The sequence below is a fragment of the Otolemur garnettii genome, unplaced genomic scaffold (assembly GCF_000181295.1).
Source record: "Otolemur garnettii isolate 467f Iridium unplaced genomic scaffold, OtoGar3 scaffold00155, whole genome shotgun sequence".
NCBI classification, from domain to species: domain Eukaryota; kingdom Metazoa; phylum Chordata; class Mammalia; order Primates; family Galagidae; genus Otolemur; species Otolemur garnettii.
In genome coordinates, this window is record NW_003852550.1 from 1975015 (window position 1) to 1984880 (window position 9866).

At 40.1% G+C, this 9866-nt stretch overlaps 1 protein-coding gene across 1 annotated transcript in view; it reads left to right on the forward strand.

Annotated features, from left to right (window-relative positions):
- Positions 1-9224, forward strand: part of VSIG1 (V-set and immunoglobulin domain containing 1) — a 32078-nt gene extending 22854 nt beyond the window's left edge. The window contains exons 5-8 of the mRNA XM_012811362.1: positions 3681-3830; positions 4216-4335; positions 7867-8008; positions 8766-9224. Of these exons, the coding sequence (XP_012666816.1) occupies positions 3681-3830; positions 4216-4335; positions 7867-8008; positions 8766-9048 (695 nt within the window). The 3' untranslated portion in view covers positions 9049-9224. The remainder of the gene's footprint in view (positions 1-3680; positions 3831-4215; positions 4336-7866; positions 8009-8765) is intronic.
- The last annotated feature ends 642 nt before the right edge of the window (positions 9225-9866 follow it).

The following is a 9866-nucleotide window of genomic DNA, read 5'->3' on the forward strand; positions in this document are numbered from 1 at the left end:
AAAAAGGCCAAGCCTTTTTACCCCAGGGCTTGGAAATAGCCCTGAGATAAAGCTAGACAAGAAGGTTAACCTTCTTAAATTTAAAGGTCAGAGAATTCCAAATCAATCTCCATAAGATGTTGAGGGTAACTTCTTCTCTGGGTTACTCTTCCCCAGGAATCTTTGGGTCAGGTAGTTCCTTCCATGACTTTTCTTTAAGTGGACAGCCTAACACTCCGGGAGGCCGAGGCCAGCAGATCACTTGAACTCTGGAGTTCGAGACCAGCCTGAGCAAGAGCGAGACCCCATCTCTACTAAAAATAGAAAAACCTAGCTGTGTGTTGTGGCGGGTTCCTATAGTCCTAGCTACTAGGGAGGCTGAGGCAGGAGAATTGCTTGAGCCCAAGAGTTTGAGGTTGCTCTGAGCTATGACACCACAGCACACTACTCAGGTCGACAGAGTGAGACTCTGTCAAAAACCAAACAAACAACAACATCAACGGCAAAAAAAAACAGACAAGACTCAGGCAAGGTAAGTGACAGAAGGATCCATGGATTTCCTTGTTTGGAATCCTTTGAAAATGGCATTTTCATTAACTGGCCAAAGAGCAAAAGCACCGTCAAACGTACACTTTCTAGAAATTTTGAGACTGCTAATTTTCTCTAAAAAAAGCAAGTGGGTAACGGAGAGCAATTGTGGAGAGAGATGTTGTTATTTCCTTAAAGATGGCTCTCACAGCAACGTATCTTTCAGAGACATTTCATTACCCAGCAGCAGACATCCATTCTGTGTATTCATTCATTCATGCCTGACTTCCTTCAACAAACCCTGGGCACACGTGTCATCTACTGAGCTAAGTGATGGAGACAGGAAGATGTGGAAGAGGGCCCCAACCCTCCAAAATTCAGCCTAGTGAAGGAGACAGATGACAGATGTGTAACATAAAATCTTGCAGTGGAGGAGGAGAGGTGAGCCATGAGGGCACAGAGGAGAGAGCAAAAAGCTGTACCCAGGAGAACTGGAGAAGTCTTACTGGGGAAAGTGACATTTGCACTGAATGTCAAAGGATGTGCAAGAATATATCAGGCAAGCAGAGGGGCTGAAGTGACAGGCACAATTTAGGTGGAGGAAATTTTAATGAGCAAAGGACCAAGTTGTTTGGATGATCATTCATTGGAGAGATTTCCAGATATGACCATCTTGGATAATTAACCTCTGAAAAACACTTACGTTTGAGTAATTATTTTGTGTGCCTCTGGAATGAGCATCACCTACTTTTGCAATTTGGCACAGAAAAAGAACATGGTTAATTTAGAGAAGTTTTGACAACACTGAAGCATTTTCATTTCTCTTCCGAGGTGAGCCTTTTCCTCCCGCTCCAATTCTGTTGAAAGCAATAAAGTGAAATGGTAGATCAATGGCTTTGCCAGTAAAACACCCAGGTTCTATCGGGCACTTTAGCCGGATGAAATGTCAGTTTGATGCTGATTCAGCAGTTGTAGAAAATATAAAGGTTTGGGACTTGGTTCAAGGTGATTCACTAAATGGGAATTAAAAAATAAAAGGAGAAAAGTGTGTGCAGAAAAGAAAAGCCCGTCTGGATTTGATTCTGAGCTTAAGAGATGAGTGCAAGTCATTTCAGATTTTATTTTTTTATTTCAGATTTTTGTCCATAATTCAGTTCAAGTCTTGGTGCCTACCTTTGTGATGAAACACTCCCATTTAATTTGCTGTTCAAATAATTCCACTCTGCTGGAAAGGCTATACAATTATTGTCTTTTTAAAAAGGTGGTATCTAAATGTAGTGATAGCTGGATGGACTTCTGGTTAAATAACCTAGTTTAGGATAAGCAAAAATCCAACGAGTTGTTCTATCTGAGAAGATTATTGATGAAAGAATAAAGAGCTAAGTAAAAAATACTTCTTTTAATTCAAAGACACCTGTTTAAAAGATAGAGTAAAATGTTTCAGAGTTACAGCTATATGCCTGTGTCTTCTTGCTTGTGTGCACAGAGCAGTAGAGGCAGAGATGGCTGAGTCAAGGAGTCAATGAAAGATCAAGTTTAGTAGCAGGAATTAGTCCTGCCTGTAGCCAATGGCAATTCCATGCACAAGGCCCTGTATGTGTTACACATTTAATCTTTGGTTAGGTAATCTCTTATTTGCGTTTTTCAGATGAGTCAACTGAGGTTTGGTTAAGTTGGGTAACTTGCCTAAACATATCAAGAGTAAAGTTGCAGAGCCAGTATTCTGGGTGGATTCAGAGCATTGCTTTTACAAAACCCGTCTCAGGGAAGGTCGGGAGGGCTGAGCAGTAGAAGCATCTAAGCTCTAACTTGTCTAAGTTAGAGAACCTAAGCAACTTGGAGGATTCTATATCCAAATTAAGACAAGAAAAGTAAATTGGAAAGTACAGAAATTCAGATCAGTATCTGTATGTAAGATTAAGGATAGAATAAATTGTGCAAAGTAAGGTGAATGAGTAGATTCAGATTTCCAGCTTCCCACGGGACTTCTCCATTGAGGTGTTTTCATGAGTGGCTAAAACTCAGTACATCTCAAACTGACCTTATTCATCACCCCCTTTCTCCTTGTCACTCTTTTCCCTAACACCTGCTCATCCTCTTGTGGTTTTTATCTCAGGAGATGGGAAGATTATGTACTCAACTGTCCAAATCAGAAAACTGGGGGTCATCGTTAATCCCTCTCTCTTCCCCATCCTTCATATCCAATTGATCACCAAGTCCAATGCTATTAAGTCTACTTTCTTAATACCTCTTGAATCTATCTCCTCGTCTCCTTTGGTTCAGGCATCCCCAGTGTCAGAGTGATCCATCAAAAATGTTAAAATGACCATCGTCACTTCTCTACTTCAACTCCTTCCATGGTCCCCTTGCTTGCAGTATAAAATACATGAAATGCAAAGCCCTCCAAGATATGATGTCTGCCCCTCTCTAAACACGTCTCTCATCACTCCTCTCTACTTCAGAGCTGTTTCAAAATTACTTTTGAGTACCTGGTGCCTAGTCCAGTGCTGGGCACACAGGAGGCACAGAACTAAATGCTTGCTGAATGAAGGATGAATAAAGATTTTAGTGCTGGGTAGCACAAATGCTCAAAGTGGGCTCCCCCTACAGATAAGGGACACAGGTAAATTCAAACTTTTCAATCATTTTGTCACCCACAGACAAAAAATGAAATAAATAGGACTTATGAAGGAAAATAAAAATAAAGCTTTAACACCTTAATAAAATAATTTTTTAAAAGAATAAATGGCAGGTTATTTCAAAGTATAACAAAGGGTTCTATTTTCCTTTAAAAACTGTGCTTATAAAGCATAAACTATGTATCTAGTCATTTGGTATTTGCTTGCATTTGACTGTTTTAATAAAGGAATATTTTAAGACACAATGCAGAAATTCGTGGTTATAAATGTGGCGAGGAGGCAGACGGGGGAGACACTACTTGAATCTTAATGGCCTCCTGACTCAAAGTGCTGGCCTCTGAAGTACTCTACTCCCACCTGGTGGTACAATCAGAAAACTGTAGAACAAGATTTTAGAGGATTTCTTTCTTTCTTTCTTTTTTAAATAAACACATATTCTGCAAAAATGAGAGTGAGAGAATGACTGAATGACTGCAATCGTCACAGACTGTCATTCATCCTGAAGGATTTATACTCTTTGTCATTGCTTTACAGTCAAACCTTCTAAGCCCCTTTGTAGCATTCAAGGAAGACCAGAACTCGGTCATGCCATCGCTCTCTCCTGCCTCTCTGCACATGGAATGCCTACCCCTGTGTACTACTGGTATAAAATACAAAGAAACAATATCATACCCATGAAATCAAGTAAGTATCACCTTTAGCAGCCCCTAAAAAGGCCTTGTGTTTGCAGTTGGCTGACAGCAGGAGTGTGTGGCTAGCTGTTTGTCCTTAGAGCTCAACATTCTCTTTTTCTTGAGTGGGTGGGCTGAGGGATGTATAAAAAATGCTCATCTCCCAGCATGATGATTGTGGTCAGGTCCACTTGCCAACTTCTAGAATGTGGTGAGTATGGAGAGAATGGGCAGGGAGGCTACCTTTGGAACAGTCCCCAGGGGTCTAGCTGAACCCTGGACATCACATAAAAGGGACACAAATGAGAGAAAGGGGGTTGGCATTGAATGATCTGTAACACTGGTATGATCTGTTCTCACATAAGAGATCTCAAAAGTTTATTTCCTTCTTTCAACAGACCCAACCACTGGGACTTTGGTTATTGGAAATGTAACAAATTTTGAACAAGGTTATTACCAGTGTACTGCTATCAACAGCCTTGGCAACAGTTCCTGTGAAATTGATCTAACTACTTCACGTGAGTTGACCATACATCTTTAACAGCTTCTTCTTAAGTACAGGAGTCTGGGCCTGTCAGCTCAATAAATTAATTAGGATTCCTGCTTAGTGCTTCCTGCTTCTCTGCAGCTTTGTGGGCTTCATTTGTAGGTTGATATGATGAATGACTATCTTAATATCTAATACTTAATAGGTGCCACACACTGCCCCAAATCCTTTACAAAAAGTAATCTGTTTAAGCTTCATGAAATCTAGAAAGTTGGTATTACCATTCAATAATTAAAACAACAACCTTATGGATAATACCAAGCTGAATTTCTCTTTCTGAGGCTGGTGGTGAATCCAGGTGATGCTGTAGTTTTGGGACTCGTGTAGCTTGCAGACTTTCTAGTTCTTAACTGCTTTGCTAAGATCTGCCTGCAACAATAATAGCAATAATAACGTTCACACCCACAAGCACAATAGTTAATATTTGTGGAGCTCAAATGATATGCCAGAGACTAGGCCAGGTGCTGTACAAGCATTATCTCATTCGATCTTCTCAAAACCCTCTCTATTAGGGAGGCAGAATAGGTTGTTAGCCTCATTTCACTGAAAGTACATTGAAGCTCAGGGAGATAAATGACTTGCCCAATGTCATCCAGCACTGGCAGAGCAGAGGTGCCTCTAAACCTCAATCTTCTCATCTAAAAGTACTTACACACTCGCTGACCACAGGACTTAAGGGTCCTGGAATTGTCAAATTGGGCTGATCCAGGAGCAAGCCTCACAAGGGATGTCTCACCATACCACTTGAGGATCACTTGACGACAGTATCTTGTCATTTTTTCCTAACTTACTTTGAATTTGTAGTTTTAATCTATGCCATATTTAGGGTGGCAAGTTCCACTGGACTTTTGCTCTTCCGACGCAGCTGAGCTTTCTTCCTTTTGCTGTCCTGAACCTTGCTCCTTCATTCTCATGTCACTTTCATCAATTTTCCCTACCTCATTTCCATTGTCTTTCTTTAGCTCTCCCCCAATCCTTTTTTGCCTTCCTAGGGGCACAAACATACTACAGATGTAGAAGCACCTAGGATCTGGATGGCAGCCTCGCTTCTTTCCTAATCTTCTTTCTAGTGATGTCTAGCATTGCCTTCCTCCCTTCCCCTTCCTCCTTTCTGTCCTTGCTTCCTTCCTCAAGCATTTGTTAAGTATCTACTATATGCCAAGGATGGTCCTAGGTGATGGAGATACAGAGATTAAGAAGAAATATGTCTTACACTCAAGGAACTCAAATATACTAAATGCTGTACTAGAGGTCTGCACAGGGCCCAGAGGACTCCAAAAAAGGGGACAATTATAGAACTGGGGATAGCTTTTTATGGACCAAGTCCTACTTGAGGGGCATCTTAAAAGAACTTGACAAGCCTATTTCTTGTACAATAGAGATGTTGAGGGATGACAGTAGAACAGCAGGCAGAGAAGGGCATTAGGCCCATGCTGGGAGAAGAGGGTGGAGAACTCCAGAAGGCATGTCTCAGAGGGAAAATCCATGAGGAACTGATAGATGATCTAATGTATTTGAATCTACTGAGAGGGGTTTAATGGTTTGTGGAAATGTCGGGATTAGTGATAATGCATTTAAAAAGAAAACTAAACAAATGAGGCACTTATTAACCCCAGGGGAAAATTGTTAAAATGTTGTACAAGAAAGAATCCTAGTTACTGTTCCTCAGCTGTGAACAATATTTCAATAGTCATAATGCTGCAAACTTCAATTTAACCAAAACTTGTGATAGAATTTTATTAGCAGAATACGGAGGTGCGGCGTGAGGGGACTGGTGCAAAAGAGCTCAACTTCCAGAGTAGGAAATAAAAAGGAAATGATGAAAATTAGAAAAGGCAGGACAAATGAATGGCCAACAAACATGAAAAAATGCTCATTATTTCTAATTATTAGAGAAATACAAATCAAAACCACTTTGAGATATCACCTAACTCCAGTGAGAATGACCCACATCACAAGGTTCCAAAGTTATAGATGTGGTATGGGTGCAGAGAGAAGGGAACACCTTCTTCACTGTGGGTGGGACTGCAAACTAATACAGCCTTTATGGAAAGAAGTATGGTGAGTCCTCAAAGAACTAAAAGTAGACCTTCCATTTGAGCCTGGAATCTCATTACTAGTTATCTATGCAAAAGAGAAAAAGTCATTTTATTATAAGTATATTTGTACTTGAATGTTTATAGCAGTCCAATTTATAATCGCAAACATGTGGAAACAACCCAAGTACCCATCAACATGTGAATGGATTAATGAACTGTGGTATATATATATATATATATATATACACACCATGGCATATTTACTATCCAGCCATAAAAAGATGGAGATTTTATATCTTTTGTTACAACTTGGAAGGATTTGGAGAACATTCTCCTAAGTAAAGCATTACAAGAACAGAAAATCAAGCATCCCATGTACTAAGTTGAAACTTGTAGATTATGAACAATGTGTACACAAGAGAAAAACTCAAATTTGAGAATGGGGGAGAGGGTTTGGCAAGTTCTCACCTAACAGGTACATGTACAGGTAAATGGCACACTTCCTGGGGGAAGGTCACGACTACAAATTGGACTTTATCTTACAAATAAATGCAGTGTAACCAAATCGTATGTACCCTCATATTAATCTGAAATAAATTAATAAAACAAAAAGACAGGCTATATCGGAGCAATCATAACACAGGGCAAGAAAATTAAAAAGAAAGAGTTAAGAGTGGTGGCCTTTAGTGAATGGAATCAAGAGATGGGAAGGAATGGGGCAGAGGACTGCTGTTTTGTGAGAAATTTAGTAGAATTACTTGATTTTTAAAATTATGCACCAGGCAACTCAACTGGCCTCTCATCTCAAATATAATGTCAACCCTTGTTTGAGGGGAGGCAGATAGGGGTGGGCTGTTTTATAACCCAGACATGGTGTTCCAGGACTTGAAGGTCTGGTGCTCAGCTGGATTGACTCACATCGATTAAGCTTTTCCATAGACTGACATAATAAACCAGATGTCTGTTAATTGAAATGGGCGTATCCTTTCTTAGTGGCCAGAATGCCCTGATGAGCATGGATGCTGTGGGGGAGAAGGCTTTTAAGGACCTGTTTCCCCTATACTCCAGGAAAGCCTGGTGAAAGGTCCCTGCCTATAACAGAGGTATATCGTTGGTGACTGGATTACAACTCCACGGTGTCTCTCCCACTGGTTAAGCAAATGCACACTTTAGACTCTCTTCTCTAAACCCTATTTTGAAAGCAAGTCTGCCTCCCCCAAATTTGTGTATTTTGTTCTTTATGTGTTTAAATGTCAATAGTTAAGCTACATAGTCAGGCCAGTCTTCTTTCTTCTCCCACTATGGGTCCAACTGGCAGCGTTCTAGGGGTGTCTATTTTTCTAGCCTATGCAGGTCACTTCCTTGCTATGTGAATGCCCCAAATATTCCCCACTGCTCACAAATGCATACATATGAAATGACGATATGGTCTACTTTATTGACCATCTGCTTGTGTCCTCCAGATCAAGAAATTGCAATCATTATCGGGGCCGTGGTAGGAACCGTGGGAGGTGCTGCCATTATCTTCTGTATTGTGTGCTTGGCAAGGAAGAAGACCAAGGCAAATGAAAGGAAGAGAACTTCTAAAGCCACTACTGAACTTGAGTAAGCCCTCATTTTGGTTTCTTTACTTGAATACAAACATTTCTCAGGGATATCTCGTTCAGTCAGCAATTCCTAAGCGCTCCTTTTAGTATACACTATCAGAGGTATCTTTCTGCTTGTTCTCCTTGCTTTTATAAAAAGAATGATGATGACTACCACTTATTGAGTGCTGGGTGCCACACTGTTCTAAGCACCTTATGTATATCAATTGATTTTACCATCGTGACAACCCTTTTAGGTCCAAGAAAACGTTTTAATATGTAATATCAACATACTGGCCTTTATAATAACACACTCATCAAATATAATTTTAAATATATATTTTTAATGGAACAAGAGGCCCACAGAGTAAAAAGTGCTGAGAGCCCACAGAAATCAGAATGTGGCCCTGTCCAAAGCCCATCTCTTAACCATGTATTGGGTACACACCTGGTGCCAAGCATTGTACTACATGGAGTGGGAGATGGAGATGCATCAGAGCTATGTATTTGGCCTTCAAAGACCTAATTAGATTCTTAGACTCTCATCCTATCATCATGGTCTGTCTTTCTTGGACTTTCATTATTGTTGAGACCTGACCCTCCTGAACCCAAAATAGAGACATATGACCTGACAGTGAGTCAGAATAAGAGAAATAACAGCCTTCCTGCAGTCTGGGACCCATAAGTCACTTATGCTACAGAGCATTTGACTCCACATGAAATTTCAAAGTTAGCATTTCCCTAACTTATTCTTTTCTGGGGCTTCTTTCTTGCAGACCAATGACAACGAAAAACCAAGGTACAGAGGGTGAAGCAATGCCAAGAGAAAACATCATCCAATTAGAAGCAGCAGCTCTACCACCTACAACTGTCACCATCCTGGGACCAGACCAGCACGCACACATCGCAGAGATGGCCTCAGGATTAGAGCCATTTACTATCACTGAGCTTGATCTCGACCTGGATCTAGAGCCAGATCTGGATCTGGAAATGGAGTCAGAGCCAGATCCTGGGATTATAGTTGAGCATTTCTGTGATGACGAAAATTTGAGGGGTTAAGGCATAGGCCGGTGGCCCCAATCCAGCATCATCACGAAGGAACCCATTACTGGCATTTACAATTCTGTTGAACTAACCAGCCCCCTCTTCTGCCTGACATGTTGATCAACCCTCCTCTAACACAGTGCTCATTACTATCGCAAATCCTGAATCAACATGGCAAGGTAACTAACTACTAAATACATACAAGGGTTCCTGTATTACCAGAATACTTACAATTTTACTAACATGTAAGTCTAACAAATGACAAAGCGAGTGATTTCTAAATTAGTTGAAAGAGTTTTATAATAGTACTTATATTTCAGAAAATCTTATTGACAAGGTGGCATTAATTAAATTCAATATTACTAGGATTACTCCTAGGATGGTCAGGGCTACCCTATTCATTTTTATATTGAGCACTAAGGAAAGAATTCGCCAGCATTATGTCATAGATTGAAAAAAAGTTCTCCAAAAATAACAGAGGATAATGTGTAAAAGATATATATCAATTGGTCCCTGGTATTTAAAACCAGGTCTTGTAATTAATACTCCATTCATCATGTTAGATTTCCCAAGGAGTTACCCTGGTATCCAATTATCTGAGCCTAGCAATTTTCTTTTAAATACCCCAATTTATAAATGCCAAATAATGTATAAGCAAACATTACCATTTAGCTTTGAATGAGCTATTATGTTATCATGATGTCTGATGTGATCTACTTTGAAGAGCAGCCTAGGAAAGTATTCCAAATGAACACACATGATCCATTTTAGATAATCTTAACTGATTATGTAAATAATGTTTTAATGTTGGCACATTCAAACATTAATATAGA